This window comes from Natrix helvetica (assembly GCF_964273705.1).
Source record: "Natrix helvetica genome assembly, chromosome: 2".
Taxonomy (NCBI): domain Eukaryota; kingdom Metazoa; phylum Chordata; class Lepidosauria; order Squamata; family Natricidae; genus Natrix; species Natrix helvetica.
The window spans coordinates 215,348,725-215,373,853 of record NC_138552.1 but is presented as its reverse complement, the minus strand read 5'-3'; the positions used below and the strand labels follow the sequence as shown (position 1 = coordinate 215,373,853).

Sequence of the window (25,129 nt, the reverse complement as noted above, 5' to 3'; positions counted from 1 at the left end):
AAGAGGCAACACTGCCATCTAGAGGCTAGAGGCTTGGCAACATCTGATACAAAGCTATTGGCCTTGTTTACTGAAAGGGTCAGTGGAAAACATTTTGCTTATATAGGTGTTCCTTTGAAGGAAAGAGAAAGCTTTGAACTGAAAAACTTCACTGAATTTGTTTGAAACCTAGCAAAAGCCTTGGATGTTTTAGTGGCAGTGTTTATAACCTGAAAAAATGGCACAATATGAAGAAGAAAAGGAATTAACATTGCAAAGAATTATTCTAGAAATTCAAAAAGTCTTAATAATCACAGAGAATTGAAAAGAGATTTGAAATTATAGATTAAAATACAGAAAGTACAGAGGGAAGAGTTGAGAATACTTATAAAACAATGATGAACTTTGAGGACAGAATTCAAAAATCCAGAGATATATATGAAAGTGATAAGAAAATTGTTGACACTAACAGCAAATCGAGTGTGGAGAGAAATGATAAGTGCGAAATACGGAAAGGAGAGATTGATGAACTGGAACTCTATCTCAGATGTCAAAACATAGATGAAGAAAGGGGAGATAATTTGGCAGCAACAATGAGAGTAATCTTGGCAGAAGCACCAGTGATAACAAAAGTCAAGCTGTTGAAAGGAACAGATGGAGGGGTTTCGAATCTTTATAAGATATGCAATGAACAAGTTGTCAAGAGAAGTCCCCATAAGACTTATAAGAAAACAGAATAGATTCTACAAATGGCAAGAGATATTGGACTGCACTATTTCTGGAAGGATACAGGATGATAAAATGAAATGTCACAATAAAATTTAGTTAAGTGTAGTTAAATTTTGAGTACTATGTATAAGACAAAGTAATAATAGATATAGTCAAATAAATGATCAATAATGATAATAAAGCATTTATATATTCTAGATTGATAATATGGAATTTTATACAAACTGTAAGTGAGGATGATGGAGATGATGTTGAAAAGCCTTTTTATAAAAGATAAATAATTCCATATAGAAGAGAATATAAAGATGTAATATCATGGGATGATTTCAGGATGATGTAATGAAACACCATAATATAAATTTACTTCAAATTTAATATGCCTTATATAAAAAGGATGTAATAATAGTTATGCTTAATGTTCAACAATTATAACAATTTGTATACATGTATATTAGATTGATGATACTAATAGTGGAAAAAACATGGAATTGAAAATTATTAGAGTGTTATCAATGCTAATAGAATGATATAGAATAGCATATAAAAATTCTTTATTATTGAATATATTGAATATAATATAATGAATTATTATAATATAAATGGATACATATTTAGAATAGCTTGTTTAAAATGGAGAAACAATAGTGATAATCAAACAAATGAAGTATAATAATAATGTATACAAAGATATTTGATTGACAATATGTGATTTTTGATAAAGCTTAAGTGATGACTGGAAAGGACGCAGAAAGATCTTGTGACCAATCGACACAACTGTATGCAGTTGAAGAGGTTTTTATGTTGTATGTTTTGTGTGTTTGTGTTTGTTTGAAAGTAAAAATTTTATTTAAAAAAAGGAAAAAAAAAGAATGTGACTAGTCCAAGGTCACCCAGATGGCTAGGTGCTTAAAGTGGAACTAGAACTCACACTCTAGCCTGTTTCTAGCCTGATGCCTTAACCACCACATGAAACTGGTTCTCAAAGGTTTTGAATACAATAGTATTAAAATGGCTCAATGGTTAGTGCCATATGTTTGTCAGACCCCTTGAATTAAAGCTGAAAACCTTCACTTTGCTCACTTCTTGAGTGGTTTATTTCAAATTCAATGTGGTGGCGTGCAAAGGCCAAATGCCCCCCAAAATTATCATTGTCAAAAATATCCATTAACCTGACTGTACATATATTTTCAGGTGGTTAATTGAATGTTATGAACCAGATAAGAAAAATATACAGAATTCTAAACAGTATTCTGCTATTTTACTACTCTTTACATTGCTCATTCCCTATATTGATCATGAAAACAATAAAATATTGGATTATCTAATCTCTCAGCATTAAGAACAGTTAGCTGAATATGTGCACCATATTATGAACAAAATTTGACACTTAAGAGTAAAGTCCTACTGTGCAGTAGCAGAAAATGAAGATAAAGGTTAGAGCTACATATTTTATCTTGCATAGGATGATGGTCTCAACTCAATTTATCTACAAAGCATAAATAATTTAAAGGCTTGTTTATTTTCCAAAAATAGCAAAATGACCAAATGGTTTTAATATCTGCTGGGAATTCAGTTCTTTTCAAATTGTTTGTACATCTAAGTTATAAAATAATGAAAAATAAACAATTATTTTAGAAACAATTATTTGTAAAAGCTATGTAAACAAGCATGAAAAAAGTATACAGAATAACACAAAGAAATTGCTACTAGGAAGTCATGCAGATGTGCTAGATCAAATGCTGTTAATACTACTAATGAATTCTTGCTATTTCCTCTCTTATGACGGTAAATTGCTAACTTCATCTTTAGCAAATATCACATCATTGCTCTTTCTGTGGGGAAGTGTTTTCAGTCTTTCAATGATGTAGAAGTTTTATTTTTTTTCAGATGCCATTTCTGATTTGGTTACATCTTCCATTGGATTCAGTGTAGCTGTGCTCTTAGGCTTCTCTTGATAATCATTAGGCTCATCAATATCCTCCAACACCAACCCATCTTCTTTTTTCTGAGAGGTAGAAGGCGTAAATCTCAACTGCTCTTCCTCATCACTAATAAAGTCTTCTAAAAAAGCCACGCCATCTTGTTTTCTGTGAGGAAAACGCTCCAACTGTTTAGAGTCTGACCTTTCCCTTCTCATAAATAGTTCTGGCACCGTTAGCTCCTGTCCAGGCCTTACCCCGGTTGTAATATCAGTTTCTTCTTCATCTCCTTCATACTCATCCAAGAAAGCCACCCCATCTTGTTTTCTGTGAGGAAAACGCTCCAATTGTTTAGAGTCTGACCTTTCCCTTCTCATGAATAGTTCTGGCACGGTTAGCTCCTGTCCAGGCCTTACCCCGGTTGTAATATCAGCTGCTTCTTCATCTCCTTCATACTCATTCAAGAGCACTCCATCTTCTTTTCTACAAGGTATGTGTAGGTCCTGGGGCATGGAGACTGAAACTTGACTTTGAACAGATGCTAATTCTGATTTGTCTTGCTTCCCCTCAGCTGTACCGTACTCTTGATCCTGGAAAGGCTTCATATATTCCACAGTAGCCACAGAAGTCCTATGTTCTGACGTCATCTTACCAGATGTTGTATCTGATTTTAGTATGCTCTTAAAGGACTTCATGCTGAATCCTTTTGAATGGCCTGATGTACTTCGTTCAGGAGATACCATAGATTTTGTGAATGAGGAACTAATACTCTATAAGAAAACAAATAAATGTATTATGAAAGACAGTATTAATGATGACAGTTCAACAGCATTCTTCCATTTCCTCTTCGTAATCTGAATTCGCACTATGTATCTGAAAGAAAGACAGTGTACATCTGATTTTAAAAGTCTATCATCTATTATCATGATCACTCATATTCCTTTTGAAATCTATTAATTTAAATAATCTTTGGATTCATTAGCTATAAACCATCCTTCCACATACCCTTCAAACTCTGCTTTGGGACAATTTTAAAATAAAGAGATTATTATAATTCCCAACATCCTAAATAAGTTTGTAAGAACTGTGATCCCAAACCAAAACTCAAGCCTTACTCTCTTGTAATCACTTCCTCTCTAAAGATTGTAAATATCTGAAGCATCTGTTCATTTCCTCCTCCTAATTATTGCAGCGTGAAGGCAAACATTCCAGAGGGCACTGGAGTGAGGGAAAGGGACTATAAGATCCAATCTTTTACGCAGCTTCCTCATGTATCAAATTTGGAGACCTTCCCAACCATACAACTGGAGTTGTATCCTTCCGATACTGTAAGCAGGAAGGCTGAAGTAAAATCATATGCAGTAACCGTCACATGATTCTCCATTTAGCAACTACTTCGCTTAATGACTGAGTTGCTGGTCCCAACAGTGGTCACTAAACAAGAACTAAGTGTACAGTTTTTGAGACAGATGGGCACTGAGGCCTCAATCTTGACATTCAGCTGCTATGGGTTCAACAGCTTTAGTACTGTATCCAATGAATTTCTGACAGAAGGAGTAATTATATCAGGCCTCCTTTATGAACATCTGATATATTTTAACAGCCTGCGTAATGCAGCCTTTTCCCAGACAAAAGGGGTATAAAGTATTTCAGAGTGGGTTACTCCCTACTACTGCCATTTATTAAAAGGGCCTTAAGTATCTTAAAGGCAAATGGCAACGAAACTGTACTTTTTATACTTTGTCTAGGAGCAAATAAAAATGAATGAAATGAAAAAAATAACAGAATTGGGGGGAATCTCCGGAGAAATTAGCCAAACATGTTGCTTGTGATGCAATTTTTTAAAAAATAGCTGGAACCACACAAAGGGCAAGGGTTCGTGCCAAAACTTCTAAACTCTGAGAGGTTTAAATGAGTCTTCATGTAGCTGGCACATCCTGTTTGAGCAAATCACGAAGACCATGATGAAGATTTTATATTAATTTCTCTACCACCTGTCAACAGAAATGCTAATAACTGAAAGGGTCATTGTGATAAAATGCCTATCAAAGATCAGGTTGGTACAGAATTCATACTACCAAAGGAGGGGGAGGAGGGGGAGGAGAAAGAAAAAGAAGAGGAAAGAAATTTTCTTGTTTAGAGAAAGAAATGCCATCAAATACTCCTTACCCCTAATGAAGGACTTGGAGATTGCCAAGGCACGATGGTATTGGTTATTACACATACAGAAGCATTAATGTAGTTTTTTGTTGACTGGACTGCTTCTCTTTGCAACCAGGGTATTAAAGCAAGTATGCCAGCTGCTGCAATATTGCAAACCCCGGTTACTACAAAGCCAATGGTATAAGTGCCATACATGTCATACATTGCACCTGAAACAAAAATATGTTGTTTACTTTTGTGCTTCCTTTCCCAAAACAGAATTTTCTTTCAAATGATACCATACATTCCAGTATTAAAAAAAATTAAGCAATCACAACATACACCTTCCTGATCCCAAAAGCCATACAGCTGGTCCTTGCTTAACTGCTAATTGGAATTGAAAACGCCATAATTTAGCAACAGTTTTATGTTTTTTTTTAAAATAGCGACCATAGCACTTAGCTGCAATAGTTCTTGCAATCCCCAGTTACCAATGTTAAGTGAGAACTGTGAAGTTTGTTAAGCGAGAACCTCTTATGACCACAGCTTCTGACTTCCTGCTGGCTTCCCCACTGACTTTGTGAGCAGCCAGCCAGAAAAAGTCTTATCACATGACTGCAAGATGCTACAATGGTTGTAGGTACGAAATCCCGTTGTAACTACCACTTGTTCAGTGCTGTCATAAGTTCAAATGGTTGGTAAATGAGTAGTCATTAAACAAGGAGTACCTATATAGGCATACATAGAAAAGAAAGAGGAAAGTGCCCAGTGACTAATGGACCCAGATAGGTTCTAAAGAGAATGGGAGTTGTTTCTGCTATTGTGCTGCAAAGCTCTGGTTGTTACTTGGAATAAGGGGATGAATGAAGCTTTGGATCAGATTGCACCCATGGTGACCTCTTCCCTCTCAGGGATCCTGGCACTGTATAGAGGAGATGAGAGAGATGAAGCAAGAGAAGAGACATCTAAAGCTTTGCTGGTACTCAATGAGGGATGAATTCGAATCTGGTCTAGAAATGCCATTTAAGACCTAACTAGTGGTGGTAAGTGTGGCAAAGCATCATTAAGCCTCTGTTCTTATTGTGTGCAGATCTTATTGTGTCATGCCACTCTGTTCTGGGTGCCATGAGTCCTCCTGGGCTCCTGAGCAGCTAAGAGGGGTTAAGAGGGGCTCAGAGAACCAAGTGGACGCTGGCCTTGTTGCAGAACCAGTGGAAATACCTAGCAAGGAATATTGCCGTTATCTGAACAGGAATGGACCTGTCTGACCAGAGAAAACAGACAGGGTCTTTGGGGCTGTAAGCTCAGCCCCGTTCTTTAGATCCATGTGCCTCCTTGCTGATTAAACTGGTTCAGGGGATTATGTGAGTAAGTTTTAGCGATGGTCAGTTTGCCTCACCCGCTCCTCAAGAAGCCAGGCAAGTGTGAGATGCTGGTCAGGCATCCATCGTTGCCCTGTTTGACCTCTCTGCAGTTTTTGATACAATTGACCATGGAGTCTTTCTGGATTGAGTTTGATTGAGGGTGGGCAATAAGAGTGCTGTTCCAGTTCACTTCCTTTCTCCAGGGCTGATTCCAGGTGAGGGTAGTTGGGGAGGAGAAATCTGAGAGACTGCTTCTTCCTCATTATATGTGCTTGTCCTACCAGAGAAAGCAGACTGCATGTCCCAATTATTAGGGAATTAAACTTGGGTCCCAGAAGGCAGACTCTCTTTGGTGTGGCACTCCCATTATGAGATCTTTTACCCCCAGAAGTAAGGCAAGGTCCATCCTGTTCAATATTCAAGTCCTGGCTGTAACATCAGACCTGGGGGGCATAGCAGGCTGGGGAAATCCTGTGATGCTATTGTCAGGCATGCAGCCAGTTCCTTTTAGGATCTTTGGCCTGCCACACTAATATTCTTTTCTACTATGCTATTTCATTAGTAGGGAATTGGGAGGGGGAATAGTAAGGAGTAGAATGTATTGTTGTCAAAATAAAATTCCTTTCTAGGAAGCCAAGGTCATCCTTTGTTCTCTACGCCTCTGAGCCTGACCGGAACTGGATGGGTGGAACTGCCAGTGTGGCAGTGGAATATTGGACCATGTGATGGACTTGTGGGTGTGGAGGCAAGATCGTGAACTTTCAACTGGGTGCGGAAACCCGGGAAGCTTTCAGATTCGGGTTTCCACAGATGTGCCGACATGTCTCTCTTAATAAATTGGAACTTTGAGGAATACTCTGGCTTGGACTCTGATTTAATTTTGGATGATATTTGGAACGCTGACAGCTATCTTACTGTGGCTCATATCATTCCCCCTGCTTGGGTGCCATTTTATTGTTTTGAAACATGATTGTTTTTAAATATTTATTGGTTTTCCTTTTTAATTCACTGCTGTATGCCATTCTTGTGAGATTTGCAGGCATACAAATATAATAAGCAAATAAATAATTAGATAGGCCATGGGAAGAGTCAGTTCTTGGACACATTAGCAATATAGTTTTCTCTAGGCTATCAGTGTTTTTTACAGACAAATCGCACAGTCACATTAACTGATTTACCTGCAAAAGGTGGACCAAAACAGCTAATTGCATTGACAGCCATCATAAATCCCCATGCAACAGGCATTTTCTCTGCTCCCATCAAATCAAATGTAAGGACAGGTAGGAGAACATAGTTTCCTGCATCAAAAAATCCCAAAAGGGAGCAAATGGCTACAAGAGCGCCAAAAGATGTGCAATGAGGAATAATAAAGTAGACCACACCTGAAAAATAAAACATGAAGGACGTATGTTTCAATATGAACCAAATGTATTTATTTACCCTATAATGTAAACTGCGATAAAACAGCAATCATCAGGCTTTGCCACTGCTAATTTCCAATATTTTAGTTCTAATTTCCAAAATTTTGTTTCTCAAGTACGGTAGTAGTGCACTATCTTCCGTGCCTCATATTAAGAAACCTATGCATTGGCTCCAAGGGCTCAGTGTCTTCTGCTAGAGTACCATAAAGAAATTACCGTATTTTTCGGAGTATAAGACGCACCAAAGTATAAGACACACCAAAGTTTTCAAGAGGCAAATTTTTTAAAAAAGTTTTTGCACCCTGCAAACCTCCCCAAAACCTTCGTGAAAACGGGCCTGTATTTTTTTAAAGGGCATGAATAGCCCTTAGGAGGCTTGTAGAGTGTTCCTGGGGGGGTCGGGGGCAAAAAATGAGCAAAAAATGGGCCATTTCTCATGAAAAAGAACGTTGGTCTTACCTGAACGTTTTTTTCGGGAGAGTGGAGGGAGGGGTCACTGAAGGGTTATTACAGCCTGATTGGTCCATTTGACTGAGAGAAAACTTCTTAGCCTTCGGCTTCTCCCGTTGGCTCCCAGTTTCCGCGATGTCAGGTCAGCGTCTGCATGATGTAAGAAGACAAGGGAAAGCCGCCCCGGGCCACCCGATCCTACCCCTCCCAGACCCTGTCTATCTAACTAGGGTGGGAGAGTGACCCCTCCCTCCACTCTCCCGAAAAAAACGTTCAGGTAAGACCAACGTTCTTTTTCCAGTAGAGTGGAGGGAGGGGTCACTGAAGGGACATACCCACGCTACGTCCCAGGGAGGGGAGACTGGGTCTCAGGGGGAGGATCGGCCACCACCCGCTGGAGAACCCTCCGCCCAAAGGATGCCTCGGCCGAGGCATAAGCGTCCAGGCGATAGTGTCTTATGAAAGGAGTAGGGGAGGCCCAGGTGGCCGCGCGACAGATGTCCTCGAAGGGCGCCCTTGTGGCCCAGGCCGCTGAGGAGGCCGCACTACGAGTAGAGTGAGCTGTAATCCCCGACGGGGGAGATTTACCTGAGGCTCCATAGGCCTCAACGATGGCCAACCTGATCCACCTCCCAATAGTTGAAGACGAGACCTTTTTGCCTAGGGAACCTGGGTGAAACGAGACAAACAACGCCTCGGTCTTACGAATGCCCTCCGTCCGTTTCAGATAAATACGGAGGGCCCTGCGTACATCCAACCGATGCCACGCCTGTTCTCTCTCCCTTGTTGGATTGGGGCAAAAATTTGGTAGGACAATTTCCTGGGCCCTATGAAACAGAGTATTGACCTTCGGTATGAACGAAGGATCTAAACGCAATACCACCCTGTCCTGGTGAATCATGCAAAGGTCGCTTCTAACAGAAAGGGCCCCCAGCTCAGAGATACGCCTGGCCGACGTAATGGCCACTAAAAATACTACCTTCAGTGATAGGAGGCGCATGTGGACCGACCTGAGCGGTTCAAAGGGAGACCCCGTCAGTGCCTTCAGGACGATGGTAAGGTCCCATGTAGGGAACCTATGGACCGGAGGCGGACGGATGTTGGCCGCCCCTTTAAGGAACCTCTTCACCAACGGAGAGCGAGAGAGGGTAGAGGGACCCTCCCCTCCCAATATAGTGGCTAGGGCCGCTACCTGTCGCCTGAGGGTATTATGGGACAACCCATCCTCTAATCCTTTTTGAAGAAATTCTAGAACGTCTGGAACCGTGGCCTTGGCTGGATCCACCCCCCTGGGGCTACACCACTTCGCGAAGGCCGACCAGGTGGCGTTATAGATCCTCACTGTGGACGGTTTCCTAGCTGCCTCTAAGGTGGCTATGACCACCGATGACAGCTTCCTCCGTTTCAGCAATCCCCTCTCAAGAGCCACGCGGTCAGATGCAGCCACTGAGGCTCTGGGTGAACTAAGACCCCCTGATACAAGACTACCTCTTCCGGTGGGATTCTCCAGGGATCTACGACCGAGAGCTGGACCAGGTCCGCAAACCATGGTCTCCTCGGCCAATATGGGGCTAACAGAATGACGGAAGCCCTCTCTGTGACTACCTTCCGAATGGTTCTTGGAATGAGGGGAAGGGGAGGGAAGGCGTAGAGGAGACCCGGAGGCCACCGGGTCCTGAGAGCATCCGCTCCTTCTGCAGCTGGGGTCTTGAATCTGGTGAAAAATCTCGGCAGCTGCGTGTTGCTGGGGGAGGCAAACAGGTCCACAAGGGGGTTGGCGAACCTGAGGCAGATCTTTCGAAACAACTCTGGATCTAGCTGCCACTCGCCGTTGTCCAGAGTCGCCCGGCTCAACCAGTCTGCCTGGTGATTGGACGTCCCCGCAATATGTTCTGCCGCAATGGAGGCCAAGTGTCTCTCCGCCCATAGGCCTAATGTCTGTGCCTCCCGCCAGAGGGCTCGGAAATGAGTCCCGCCTTGCCGGTTTACATGAGCTTTCGTCGCTACATTGTCCGTAAGTAGTAGGACATGTCGCCCCTGTAGCTGGCGGTTGAAAGTCCGGAGGGCCAGTCTCGCGGCCTTGAGTTCGAGCCAATTTATATTGTGTCTGAGGTCCGAGGCAGTCCAACGTCCCTGGGCCATGTCGGACCCCATCACGGCCCCCCAGCCGTAAAGGCTCGCGTCCGTCGTGACTTGTACTCTCTCCGGCTCCCAAATAGAGGCCCCCTGTCGCAATGCTGGGGACATCCACCACTTGAGCGAGCGTCTCACTTCCGACGTTAAGCGAAGCGGTCGTAGAGAGTTGCTCAACATTCTCCTTTGGGCTGGTATTAAGGCCCACTGAAGGGGACGCAGATGCAGGCGGGCCCAGGGAACTATCCCTATGCAGGATACCATCTTCCCCAAGAGTCGTGATAATGTCAGGGTGGAAACGGACCTTTTTGTCCTGATTGACCTGATCAACTGCGTCAGACTGTCTAAGCGGTCTGGGGACAGGCGGACCCACCCCGCCTGGGAATCTATCACTGTCCCTAGATGCAGAACCTGTCTGGATGGGGATAGATGGCTCTTGTGGAAATTCACTGAGAAGCCTAGTGTCTGGAGCCATTGGATGGTCAGCTGGAGGTCTGCCTTGGCCCTGGGAAGAGACCCTGCTTGCACTAAGACGTCGTCCAGGTAACACTGGAGCCTGACTGGGATGGATCTCAGATAAGCGGCCAGTGCCGCCAGGACTTTGGTGAACGTCCGAGGGGCCGAGGCCAGGCCGAATGGCAGGGCCCGGTACTGATAGTGTCTGCCTTTGTGGGAAAACCTCAGAAATTGACGGTGAGATCGAAGGATGGGGATGTGTAGGTAGGCCTCCGTCAGGTCTACCGAGGCCATGTAATCCCCCTTTCGAATGCCCTGCAAGATTGATTTTAGGGAGGCCATCTTGAAGCGCCTGTAAACTAGATACTGATTCAGGCGCTTCAGGTCGAGAATCGCCCTCCAACCCCCCGAGGTCTTCGGGACTACAAATAGATTTGAATAGTAGCCCCGCCCCCTCTCCGTTTCCGGAACGACCTCCACCGCTCTGATTTCCAGAAGGTGTGAAACCGCGAGGTCCATGAGATGACGGCGTTCCGGATCCCGGGATGGGGAGAAAACTTTGAAGCGCCTCGGGGGATAGGAGAGAAACTCTAACCTTAGGCCGTGGCGAATGGTCGCCCGGACCCAACCGTCTGTTGTAATCTGGTCCCACTTGTCCGCGTACAATGCCAGGCGGCCGCCTATGGGATGACTCGGATTTGAGTCATTTCCCTCTGCGGAAGGGGCGGCCGCCCCCCCCGCGAAAGGGCCGCTTGGACTGAGACTGGTATCTGGAGCGGTCTTGGAAGCCTTGTCTATTGAATGGCCTATCCTGTCTGTACTGCTGGAAACGGGACTCCTGGTCCCTGTCATAGTTTCTGAAAGGAGGCCTGCGATATGGGTGACTGCGTGTCTCGGACTTCTTAGTGGAGGTAGGCATTACCTTTTTCTTGTCCTTATTCTCCACTAGAATTGGGTCTAGGGCAGACCCAAACAAATTTGGACCCGTGAAGGGGGCAGCTATCAAATCCCATTTGGCTTTATTATCGATCTGCCAATTTCTAAGCCAAAGGAGCCGGCGTGAGGCCACAGAGGTGGCCAAGGCGCTGGAGCCAAAACGCATGGCATCCAAGGTCGCGTCGGCCGAATACTGGCAGGCCGCCATAATTTTGGTCAGGTCCTGATGGATGCGATCATCCTGGATCGGGATACGATCCTGGAGTTGGCGGAGCCACATCACTGTTGTGCGATTAAAATACGAGGCGGCAGCCGCCGCCCGCATTGCCCAAGCGGAGGCCTTATAATTTTTCCGCAGGGTAAGCTCCGCCCTCTTATCCTCCGGCTTAAGTTTGTCCGCAGCATCCCCAGAGACCACCGGGGAGGATGAGACCAGGGCAGCTATGGGTTGATCTATAGCCGGAAGTTGGATTGCCTGTAAGAAAGCCTTCTCCATATTATAAGCCCGCCTATCATTGCTGCCAGGAGGGGAAAAATTCGAAGGTCGGGCCCACTGACTGGTGGCCACCTCCAAGAACAGAGGAGGAGCAGGGATCTCCTCTTTGTTGGTGGCCGTGTTTGAGAACATCACCATGTCTGGATCCCTGGGCGGGGGAACTGTGGGATCCCCTGTGCCCACCTTGGTGGTCCTCCTAGCCTTCTTCAGTAGGGGCTTAAACATGGCCTGGATGAACAAGTTAGAAGAAGTGGGCTGATCAGAGGCCGCATCCTCTTCCTCAGAGAATCCCCAGTCGTCTTGACGACTGGCCTCCCCCCTAGAGGAGACCTCGCTCATGAGGGAGGGGGAGGAATTCCTAGACCTGGCCCTGCTGAATGGAGTAATCCTATTATGCCGGGAAGGTCTGTCCCTTTGAGCTATTCCCCTGGAAATGGCTGCAGAAATTAATCTCTTTAGATTTTCAGGGAGGTGTTCTAGATCCTCCTCGTCATAATCAGAATCGTAGTCATGGGGAATGGGATCCCTGTGGGACCTCCTACCCCGGGAGGGGCCTGCAGAGGGGCCCTCTAAAGGATCATTCCTATCCAAGCCCCCTGTCCCAGGGGAAGTTGGGGGTGGGGGAGAGGCCCCCCGTCCTTCACTCCTAGCAGATCTGGATGAAGAGGAAGAGGGAGAAGAAGGGCTGAATCCCCTGTTGACAGAAGGGGAATGACTAGGAGCCTCAGGTCTGGGGGATCTAGATCTAGGATTGGGATCCCTGACCTTCTTTCTTTCTGCCCTCTCAATTGCTTTCTCGATTGCCCTGGAACGCCTAAGCTCATCCCTTTGTAGGGCTCTGGAGGGGCGATCCTCCGCAGTAGGCCTGGGAACTCGAGGCCTGGCTGGGGCAGTGGGGCCTGACTTGTCCTCTTGGGTCTGGGTTGTTGTTGTTTGAGCTCCCTCAGAACGCGCTGCCATCGCCCCACTCACGTGTCAAAGGTTTCAGATGTAGAATGAGCTCCTTGCAGTTGCTAGGCCCCGCACTGATGAGAATGTGCAGACTGGGCCTGCGAGCGTCGGTGGCTTGAGTGAGGCCTGTAACTGCCGCCACGTGTTCAAAATGGCCGCCGCTCAATTTAATGTCCTGCGTCTCTTCAGGCGGCCGCTAAAATGGCGCGCGTGCCGCCGCTTGTCTCCCCTCGCAATTTGGAAGCCAGCCGACCCAAATTTAGATCTCTTTGTGTAGGGGGGAGATTCGTGCCGGTCTTCACGCCCGGCAAGAGCCGCTGGCGCTCCGGTCTTTGCTCGCGCCGCCGCCGAGAGCTCCGCTGACCTGGGGGAGGCGGCGCAGCCGAATTTAGAGGATTGCCGGTCTTCACGCACGGCAAATAGGCCGCCGGCGCTGCGGCTTGATAGAAGGGTCGGCGGGGGAGAGTCTGCGAGCTGCGATCCACCCGGCACGCCCGAGGCCCCAGGAATCAGCCGGGGAAGGAGAAAGCCCAGCAGGGAGGGAATTCAAGGAAAGGAGGACGCTCCTCGTTGCTCTCCCTGCCTATCTGAGACAGCGAAGGGCTGTTTGTTGGGCACAGCTCTCTTCTCTTCTTTATCAATAAATTTTAATAATTTGGAATTGCCAATTTAATCACCTCAATTACTCACAGTCGCACTGGGAACCAAAAATATGTCGTTGGACCTTCTTGACTGAGAGGAAACTGGGAGCCAACGGGAGAAGCCGAAGGCTAAGAAGTTTTCTCTCAGTCAAATGGACCAATCAGGCTGTAATAACCCTTCAGTGACCCCTCCCTCCACTCTACTGGAAAACGGGCCCGTTTTTTGTCAAAAAAAGGGCATTAGAAAGCTTATAGGTGCTCCTCAGGCCTGGGAGTGGGCAAAAATGAGCAAAAAACAGCACATTTTTTACTCATTTCTGCCCTCCCCAGCCCCCAGGAGCTCTCTGAAAGCCTCCTACAAGCTATGCACGGCCATTTTGGTGAAGGGGGCGGGGTTTCAGGAGGCAAAAAAATGCTGAATTCAGTATATAAGACAAACCCAGATTTTCAGCCTCTTTTTTGAGGGAAAAGGGTGCATCTTATACTTTGAAAAATACGGTAGGTTCTCCCATGAGAACCCACCTAATATGTCAGATTCCATTTCCCTAATTCCCTAATTTCTACTCATCATGTTCCAGTGAGAACTGGAATTCAAGCCATCACACGAATGGCCTCAAGAAGAGTTGGCAATAATTAACTTAAGGTACAGTGTTAACTTGCAGTTGTGCTGATATAGCTCATCTGCAAGAAGTGACACCCTAGATCAGGGGTGTCCAAACTTGGGAACTTTGGCTGAGGAATTCTGGGAGTTGAAGTCCACCAGTCTTAAAGTTCCCAAGTTTGGACACCCCTGATCTAGATGTTTCTAGGTCTAAAACCGTAATTTCTTAGGCAAAAAACCTTCAGAAGCTTATTGTGAAACTTACCAACAGATAATATGGATGCTTGATTAATATAAAGACGGTCGATATTTTCGATATCACAAATTTTTCCAAACATAAGACAACTAATCATGCTGCTTACTCCAAGTCCCACCATAATGTAGGATGCTTTTTCCAAAGGAATACCCAAATCACCTGCAAGTTTCATCTGTAAAAAAAAAATGAAGCATGATTTTTAACATGTCCGGTTAAAGGTATTCTGTTTAGTGAACACTAGTCATAATTAAGCTAACCTAGTAATTAAATATAGCTGCAAATTCAGTCATACTTGTTTAAAGGTTTATGCAAATAGTTAGCAAAAAAAATAGATGTGACTGACTGACAATTCAAGCATTTCATACTCCTCTCCTGATAAGTCTACCTTCATTGGATACATTAGTGTTCTCCAATTTGGTGCCTCCATAATGCATTGCCAAAGATCAAACTGACAGGGGACTATGGGATTTGATCCAATATATGAAGAAGGCACCAAATTTAAATCCTGAGGCAAATTTAAATCTATGTTTTCTTCAAAAATTATTCCTCAAAAGTAATTGACCAAGTATTATGCAAGTTTTGAAAGTTACTACAGTCAAGACTGCAATTGGTGTATCTGACACTATTGAAATAAATGTACACTTGTTCGCAGTGACCACTTACCTATTATGGACAAACAACAATCTTACAGCTACTAAAAATAAATCAACTTGGCCCAAATTGATGTAGCCCTTCTCCAAAATTGAGTTAAGGATTAAAACTGGTAAAGATTGAATGTTTAGCCACATGTCTTAAAATAGTTAGAACTAGCTGATAACCCGGGGTAGCCTGGGTATGTATTTATCCCAATCCTGTATTGGAGGGAGTCCCTTATGGAGTACTGTGAAGCCGTTACCATGGCAACTCCACTGTGCTATACAGTAGAAGCCATTTTAAGGCACAACAGGCTGTATCTTAACAGAACTTGAATCCAAAATGCACACATTCACTGTCAAAAGTACTGTGACTTGACACTATAGATATAATTCAGTCCTTTTCATTTCAGCAGCCCAGAAGTTCTGGAGTTATGCTGGAACACACACACACACACATACACAGCTATTTTTATATATATAGATTTACAGATTTTACATATGCTATAAAAATAAACATTCTAAGCCAGAGTTCCCCCAGTGTTTCCACTTTTGCAGACCGGCGGGGTGGGAGAAGAGATGGTAACACACACAAGTGGCTGGCAAGTGCATACACGCACCTCAATTTGCACAAGTACCATGCACACATACCTACTGCTCATTTAAATGGAGCGTATGTGTACGCTTGGCTGGTGCTCATGCAAGTGAGAATGTGCGTGCAAACACACACGCTCGGGGGCCATTACCATGGCCTGGTTGCAAATCCCTCAAAGCCCACTAGTGGGTCATGGCCCACAGGTTGGGGACCCTTGTTCCAAGCTATAATAGAAAAGCCCCCCCAAAAAAAGAGAATGGCAACTTACCATATGCACAAAAGGAATGTAGAATCCAAATTTTGCTAATCCAAGAGAACTCACCCATACCTCAAAAATACGATCTTTCCATAAACTTAAATCAACTATAAACCCTCTTAGAGGCGATGTTTTAAATTTTTCAACTACACTTGGATGAGCTCTATCTTTAAAATACAAAGTAAAAAAAAGAGAAATTACTGCTGTTTACACAATGCCTTAGAATACTGATTAATTTCACCAGAAAGCAATAAATACAACAGTTATGTGCAACCCGGATAACATAAAAAGTGTATCACAAATGAGCACAGGACAGATTTGTGTGATGTTTAAGCAATTATTTTGAGGATGATTTCAGGGAATGATTTTATATACCACAAGAACCTCTGCTAACATGTCTTGCTGGACACAGCTGGAGCAGGTACAGGCATTAGAGAGAATGAGTTCCTTGTACACAAAAAGTTTACTTTTATCATGAATAGGAATCACACTGGGTTGTTTTTTCTACGCTGGTGCCTACAATTTCCAAAATGCAGCCAGTATGTTGGGTGGGAAAGGCATAAGGGAATGGCCTAGAAAAACATGAGGAAAAGCCATTACCAAGGCAACCATCAAACAAGCGTGGCATACTTGAGATCTAGGGGGAGGGGGGGATAAGGATCAAACATGCTGACTTCCTTAAGTTCTAGCTATTGCCAGGCCATATGGGTCTGATCTTGCATTTATATTCAGCCTCTTTAAATAGCTTTATCCTAAAGGAAATCAACCCTGACTGTCCTTTAGGACAGATATTGAAGCTGAACCACAAATATTTTAGCCATCAAATGAGAAGAGAGGACTGATGCTGGGAAAGACTGAAGGCAAAAGAGAAGGAGATGGCAGAGGATGAGTGTCATTGATGCAGTGGGCATGGTTAGACTCCGGGAGACAGTGGAGGACAGGAGAAAACAGGGAGGTGCGATAGGCCATGAGATCACCAAGGGTCAGACGGGACTTAGCGACTGAACAACCTGAAATAATCCCTGATAGACAAGTGTCACTACAATCATTAATAACCAGAATCTGAATTTAATAAATACATGGTTGTGAAACTTACTTTTACAGAACACTTAATATGTGTCAAGTTCTTATCTACTCACATGTCCAATGAATTTATGACTTACAAGACATACATTTTCTGCTCTATTCCATATTATTAGCTGCTATGTCACACCCACATCCAGATGCAGAAAATTTGAATTAGATATTACAAGATGAGGGAAACTAAACATATAACTACCTTTTCAAAACAGTCCTAGGATGCATTTGTAATCCATCCTTTCGAGGTCGGTAAAATGGGGACCCAGATTGTTGGGGGCAATATGCTGACTCTGTCAATAGCTAAGAGATCTTTTAAAGCACTGTGAAGCAGTATCTGAGTCTAGGTGCTAGTGCTATGATTTCATCTATAGTCAATGGTTATATATTATCTTATTAAAGACTTGCCCAAATTTAAATAAAATAAAATAAAATTAGAAAGGGTCTTTGGAAAACAGTCTATGAAAGGAAGCAGAGATAATATAAGTCACTGATGGCGAACCTATGGCACGCATGCCACAGGTGGCACACGGAGCCATTTGTCAGGGCACGAGGCGCTGCCCTATCAGCTGGCCAGCGCGCATGCATGCACTGGCCAGCTGAGTTCACCCCTTTTTAAAGCCATTTTTCGCCCTCCCCAGGCTCCAGAGGCTTTATAGGAGCCAGGGGAGGGCGAAAAGAGCCTCCCCGCCCCCCCGGAGGCCCTCATGATCTTCCCTGAAGCCTCTGGAGCACACAAAAACGGCCCTACGGGCAAACCGGAAGTTCTGGAATGGACTTCCTGTTTGCTCGGAGGGTCGTTCTGACTGCTCCGGAGGCTTTAGGGAAGCCTCCTGAAGGTCCCTGAAGCCTTTGGAGCGCTCAAAACGACTTCCGGTTTGCTTGGAGCGTCGTTTTGACTGTTTCGGAGGCTTCAGGGAAGCCTCCTGAAGGTCTCTGAAGCCTCCAGAGGGCTTCTGGGGGGGCGGGGGGGCTGTTTTTGCCCTCCCCATGCTCCTATAAAGCCTCTGGAGCCTGGGGAGGGCGAAAAAAGCATGCAAAAATGGGGGGTGTCACACCTGTAGTGTGCGCATGCGCACTGGGTGGTCGTGCATTGCATTATGGGTACGGCACACCTGCACATGACCCCCCTGTGCTCCCCCCTATGGCATGCGAGCCAAAAAAGGTTCGCCATCGCTGATATAGGGACACATTTTAATTTAAGCAATGCACCATTTGATGTACCTTCCATATAATTTCCATTTGCTGTATGACACTGTCCATTGGGGCATTCAGTCTACAACTAGCATCCCAGATTGAGATCAAATTGCAAACATGGTTGCAATAGTTGTCCTAAATGTTGGATTTACTTTCTTTTTATTCCCATGTTGTTACTTATTTATTTTGGGGGGGGGGGGAGTATAGCTGTGTTTTGTCTGAGTCATTGTGTAGAAAAATTCAGAAGCCTGAAAACAACTCTTTGTGTTACTTTGTATCCGTATATTATCCAATATGGATTCTCTACCCCCACACACACACAGGAAAAAGGTGTTATTTAATTTAAAATGCCCAAAGCAGTTACATACGTTTTTGAAGAGGCTTGTATGCAAATCCAGCAAAAATACATATGGATAGAATTCCACTATATACACGCATACTATCTCTCCATCCAAGTTTCTGAATTAGATAATATTGAAGTTTATTCTGTACGAAAGTTCCTGCAGCTCCTCCAGCCATCACTAATCCAGTGGCAAATGAACGCCTTGTAGTAAAGTAAAGGCTAACCATTATCAGGCCTATCAAGAAATAAACAGTAATTTAGAGTAGTTGTTTTATATTGACGTCCAGTCACATTACACTCTGTTTTATTTAACATGAGAAAGATATCTGGGAAAGGAGAAAGCTTACACATTGCTTTTCATCTGACACAATTAAAAACCATGCTACTATTTTTAATGAGTTTTCTTGCTGAAAAGCAAAGCAAAGGCAAAGCAAAAATGTTCAAAAACAAAAGAAATGTGTGACAAAATTTGATTTTAATGTAAAGCATTACCTGGAGTGTAGGCCAGACTTGATCCCACACCAACAAGGATTCCATGAGTGAAAAACAGCATTGGTAACTTTTGAGTATATGATGACCATACTAGACCACCTATGGTCACTAGATTTCCAATTATCGCCACTTTTATAGCTCCATACTTCACCAGAAGTTTTCCAGAAACAGGACCAAAAATCATAATGAAAGCATAGCTGATAGATCCAATCCAAGCTTAAAAAGACAAATGTGTTTAATTAAACATATAAAAAATATTATCAAATCACTTGTATGTTTTACTGATGTAAATGACACTAATTCTTATGGATTTCAAGAGCATTGACATATAGTTTAAACCATTTGCTGAAAGACTGTTAAGCAAGACATAATTATAAGCAAAACTGAAGTACAATATATCAAAGCTATGCTGGAAACCTTAATGTAACAATGACCTACCTATCTGCGAGTTACTTGATTTAAAAGTGTCAAGAAGGGGCATCATGTAAACACCAAAGGCACTATGAAATCCACTGACAAACAAGCAGTGAGTAGCAGCAGCTAAAACTACAACCCAGCCCCAACCCCCATTCGGAGGGGGATGTAAAAAAGAGACATCTGTCTTGATCTCATCCAAAGTACATGTTCTTCTTAATCTCCGTTTATTCATCATAGCACGAATTTTATTTAAGGCAGGCATGACTGGGAACAAAGAATTGTAGAGAACAAAAAAAAAGCATTATTAATCTCTCAAATAGAAAAGATTCAGCACACCTGTCCAATAATCAGAAGTTTCTTACCAAAGCAGCATGCACATATAAGCATTATGACCATGTCAGCAACAGTTCAAATTTGTGACAGTGCTCAACAAGGGACACTTACGATTGGTCTGCACTCTGCAGAGTTCCAGCCATCGCACCGTCTCTGCAGTTACACGATTGAGATCTGGGTTCTTGGCACTTGGTTTGCAATTGCAATGTTGCAATTGCATAGCAAGCTGCTATGTTGCAGCAAGCTGCTATTGTGCTAGTGCAATTTCTGAAGTTTCCTGCTGACTTTCCAGTAGGAAAGTAAATGGGGAAGCGAGCAGGAAGTTGGAAGTCACTGTCATGTAAGGTCCGTGTTTAATGATCCACACAATGGTCTCTTAATGACGACAACTGGGATTGCCACCCCTAAGCAGCACAGTCACATGAAAATGCACCACTGCATTGCTTACCAATGGCAATTCCAGTCCCAATTGTCTTCATAACCCAAAAAACTACCTGTACTGCCCGCTGGCAAAGTCTTGACCGTTTATTTACAACTTTTCATAAGTGATCTAAAAGATGTTACAAGTGTCAATTCCTAGAAACGTAATTTCACAAATAATTTTATAAGACTATAAAAGCTATTATATTCATCAGTGAACATTTGACTATTTGACAAATGCAAGGTACAAGAGAATTTTTTTTAATACATGCCTTGTTTTTGCTAATATTGTCAAGCAGAAATCAAGACATTCAGGAAGTTCACATGAGTAATAAAGATTTATTGCAAGTTTAAGCTCTCTACAAACCTGACCCACTAACAGTCAAGGGAAATGAATAGAAGAGAAGCATTCAAGGTGGGCTGGACTTGCATGTCTTGTGGACATGCAGGGACTCGTAACTTATAATGCATTTGACCCTTCCCTCGGGCTCAGCCTGATTATCTCCTACAAATATTTCTGATACCAGACAAATGTTCTAAAAGCATACATTGAATCTAACTAAAATATCTTCTACTTCAATTTGCTAACTTTAAATATTTTAAAACTATAAATTGGTTTTTGATAAAAGTAGAGAATATAATTCTGAGAAAAATCTGTCCCTTAAGAAATCTTCTTTCTGATATTTTTCCCCTGAAACTTATGGATCAATATGCTTCTAAATATTTTGTACACATATACTCAAGATAAAAAATAGGGTTATAGTTTTAGTATATCAAGGCACTTACCTGGCTCAGCTTATTTACAGAAAAAAATATTTAATTTTATTATATATAGAATATCTGTACAAGGTGGAAAAATACAGAGATTATGAAATCATTCTAGTGCAAATATTGGGTCCTGCTTTTTCTTAAAATTCTTCTTGCCTAAAAGCAGATACGAAAAATTATTGAGGGAATAGATTTTATTAAAAACACACAAACACGTTCATTATCATGTTGTCTTACAATTTAGAAAGATGCAGCAATTTTATGCTCATTTAAAGTGGAAAAAGTATGGCCGCGCAGGCTTTTGAATAAAGAAGTGCTCTAGAATATGCCAAGGATTAAAGGGGCACTAATGCAGCATTGGTTTGCAAGTCCTTAAAACAGCTACACTTTATTCAGGAATCAATCATACAGCTGCTGCACAAAAATGCATTTAATTTGAAGAAGTTGCCTGCCTTCAAAAATCTGCATAGTATTTTTAAAAGAAAATTGTAGCAGTTTATTGTTTATTTAAAACCATCTGAACATAAACTACATTTAACACGTGGTCTAATTTTATACAACCCCCAAAGTTATCTTTCTTTCTCTTCTTTTCCAAGTAATTCATGGAAAACAAAGAGTACCAGCAGGTTGAAACTAGGATGCCTGTCCCAGATTGTAGTGCTTATATTGTTCACTGTTTCATGCCCTGCATAGTTTAGTCTTTCCAAAGAGGTATTCAAATTCTTTTCTCTACCCATATTCCTCACCCACACAATATTCATAATTTCAGGCATGTTCCTATACAAGCCTGCAAGCAATCATTATTACTAAAAAGCAAATTGACAGTCCTACAACCTTCACACCAAAATTAGCATTTGAATTTTTGAATATTCCAACTGCAGTTCAACAATAAAATCATAGTCACATTCTCTGATTTAGATCATAGACTAATAAGGTTGGAAGGGACCTTGAGTATCTTCTTGCCCAACCTCCTGTTCAAGGCAGAACTTAATTTACCTAATTAACACATTTTGTAGGTGCTCAAAAGCATCTTGTTTCAGTTTTCTGAATATGCTACTAGTTTAAAAGTATCATGGAAATAATCAACTGAACCAACTTCTTTCCCTTTCTAATCAAAGTATAGGAATATCCAATAATCCTTAACAATGTTAACAAACAAAAAAGCAATTGGACTTTGCTTTTCGTTTACAAAAAGCAATTGGACTTTGCTTTTCATATCTCATCCAAGAGGCTTCTTCAGTTTTGACCATGGATGAGAAGCGAAAGATCTTCAAGGGAAAAACAAAAGGCAGCTGCCTTTTGAAAAAGGACTTTGGGGACAACCATCACCTGGATGGCCGAGAATCTCCAAAGCCATTAAGCGTTAACAGCAGCATTTTTTAAATAACACATGCTTAAATAATGCCAAAAGCTCTGTGGCCAATCAGTTCACTTTCTCAATAAATGTGCTTCAGCAGAATGAATCCAGTGATCGTACGAAGTCCAATTCAGTTCCCATATACCTATTGTGTGCCTATCTTAATACCTCTTTTCTTTTCGTTATGCCCTACGATAACGCCACCGCTATTCTCCTTCTCTTGAGCTATTCCGTCTCTCTCCTTGTCCCAACAGTTAGCCTAGACGACGGTGGGTGGCCCCATTATTATGGGATACACAGCCCTCCAGCGCCTCCTCTGAGGAAGCTCGGGTCTCCCACCGCCCAATTTTACACTCCCTTCTCCTAGCCCAGCCACCAAATCCCCCAGCGGAGGACGCTGACCCAGAAAAAGACCACGGCTCCAGTTTTTTTTTCAAAAGCAAGCAAAAGCGTTGTGACGTGTCACGTATGACGTCGAACTCTCCGTTAGAACGCTCGCTGAAAAAGATGGGGGGGGGGGGGCGGAGGGCAGGAGAGCCTCGAACTTAAGCCGCGCCGCAGTTCCATAGTGAAGGCAGAAAGAAATAGAGCGGGAAACTGTGAAGGGAGGGGCGGGGCTTCTCCCGGACTTGCGGCCACAATAGAGGAAGACTCGAGGGCGCCACTTTTCGTTCTGAGTCCAACGATGGCGGGTGTTTCAAAGCGCTGAAGTGGAAGCGAGAAAGTGACCACCGTCCATATCAGTATTTCCCAACCTTGGCAACTTGAAGATGTCTGGACTTCAATTCCCAGAATTCCCCAGCTGGCTGGGGGATTCTGGGAGTTGAAGTCCAGACATCTTCAAGTTGCCAAGGTTGGGAAACACAGGTCTATATGGAGATTCTCAGTCATGGTTCTCCCGAAGGAGCTTTTTTTTCAAGAGGCAACTGGACTTTGGGGTGGGGGGAGGTGTTTCTCCTTTCCTTTGAAGACTTTCACTTCTCATCCAAGAAATGAGCTGAAAAAGCTTGGATGAGAAGCGAAATGTCTTGAAAGAAAATAACCAACAACAACCAGAAAGTCCAGTTGCCTCTTGAAAAGCAGCCACCATTCTGCAACGAGGGTGGTTTTGTGGAGGCAGCTTATATTCACTAGCTTGGCCTCAGTGGCATTCCAGGCGTGAAAGGCTGTCGGAAGGGCGAAACAACTGTGAGTGGGAAGTAGCTGGAGGTTTTGAAAGCTGCCTTGCAATATTGAGCCGGAGCGAAATTGCAAGGTCGGAGTGAACTGTTATAAAATCCGTCTTTCCAGGTGTTGCTGCTGCTGGCACCGTATCAAGCCTGCCGTAAGAATGATGGTGTAGACACCCAGCCGGAGGGTAGCACGAGCCTGTCAAATGCTCAGAGTGGGAGATAAAATAAAGGCCTTAATGGCAATGATATTCCACAAGAGTAATTTTGAGTTCCATTTCTGGAGAGCCACCAAGATATTTAAAGTCATAAACAGTCATCAACTATTATTTCTCAGTCCCCCCCCCCCCAATTTCTGTTCTTGCAGTGGGGATAATCATGAACTTTATTGCAAAGCTGTGGGTAAATTATTTACTTTTAGCTGGAGCTTCTTGGGGTGATAGAAATAGACAGCTTACAAAGCAATTTCTTAAGTGCATACACTGCCTTTATAAAAAGCCCAACAAAATCTTTTGAGAGGCTGCTTTGTACAGTCACAGTTGCCTCTTTCCTAAGCACTGCAAATGCTGCAGGTATACAGGAGGTCCTCAACTTACAACAGTTCATTTAGTGACCGAAGTTACAGTGGCACGCAAAAAAATGACTTATGACCATTTTCCACACTTACGACTTGCAGCATCAACATGGTCATGTGATTTACATACAGATACTTGACAGCTGGTTCAGATTTATGACAGTTGCTGTGTCCCGGCATCATGCGATCATCCTTTTGCGACCTTCTGACAAGCAAAATCAATGGGGAAGCCAGATTCACTTAACAACCATGTTATTAATTTAACAACTGCAGTGATTTACTTAATAAACGTGGCAGGAAAAGTAGTAAAATCAGGCAAAACTCACTTAACAGATTTTTCACTTTACAACCACAGTTGAGCCCAGTATTTATGTTGCTAAGTTTAGGGCTCCCTAGACATGTGTAGTCGAGAAGGCCCCTCTGTAGATAATCAACTTGTCAATTGAGAAATATGTCCTAATTATGTGCAAGTATTTGGTAGCACTTGTGGCAGATTGGGAGAAATGTGCTCAAACTGGTCCCAATCTTATCATTTACAGAAAACACTGCATGTGACATGGTGGGCAGGGTGGACTCAATTCTACACTTTCTCTGTATTACTGAAAAGGTGTTATGTGAGTGTCTTCGTTCACCAAAGCCATGATGGGCAACTGAGATCAATATCTGTGGGCCCAACTGTGGTATGCAGAATGCTTCATACAATATAGAATGTAGGAAGAGTAAAACGATAAATGACATGGATTAACATATGGAATGGAAAAAAGAAAGGGGAAAGATTTAATGTTTCTGATTGAAAGTGGTCTGATCTTGTGGAGCAGAGTTGATGTGGTGGCACAGTGGTTAGAATGCAGTATTGCAGGCTCTACTTCTGCTGATTGTCGGCTGCCAGCAGTTCGGCAGTTTGATCCTGACCGGCTCAAGGTTGACTCAGCCTTCCATCCTTCCGTGGTCAGTAAAATGAGGACCCAGATTGTTGGGGGCAATATGCAGACTCTGTAAAGTGCTTAGAGAGGGCTGTAAAGCAT

The 25,129-nt window shown here is 43.3% G+C and overlaps 1 protein-coding gene across 1 annotated transcript; it reads right to left on the bottom strand.

The window, feature by feature from the left end:
• Positions 1–1,363: 1,363 nt before the first annotated feature.
• Positions 1,364–22,738, bottom strand: LOC309386748 (monocarboxylate transporter 10-like). The gene is made up of 10 exons (XM_081942500.1): positions 22,507–22,738; positions 21,023–21,076; positions 19,505–19,747; positions 19,067–19,282; positions 18,596–18,809; positions 15,970–16,120; positions 14,484–14,646; positions 7,312–7,515; positions 4,797–4,999; positions 1,364–3,397 (listed from the first exon to the last, which is right to left on the bottom strand). Exons 3-10 carry the CDS (start codon positions 19,743–19,745, stop codon positions 2,582–2,584), a joined length of 2,208 nt encoding a protein of 735 aa, XP_081798626.1. The 5' UTR covers positions 19,746–19,747; positions 21,023–21,076; positions 22,507–22,738; the 3' UTR covers positions 1,364–2,581.
• Between the last annotated feature and the right edge of the window lie 2,391 nt (positions 22,739–25,129).

What these genes read in the sequence shown, in the direction of transcription:
- LOC309386748 (XM_081942500.1), bottom strand. Translation starts at nt 19,745, where the DNA reads ATGCCTGCCTTAAATAAAATTCGTGCTATGATGAATAAACGGAGATTA. An exon ending in AGCATCCATATTATCTGTTG is followed by an intron (nt 7,516 to 14,483) that starts GTAAGTTTCACA and finishes TTTATTTTTCAG; the next exon opens with GTGTGGTCTACTTTATTATT. An exon ending in TTTTGGTCCACCTTTTGCAG is followed by an intron (nt 5,000 to 7,311) that starts GTAAATCAGTTA and finishes TTTTTGTTTCAG; the next exon opens with GTGCAATGTATGACATGTAT.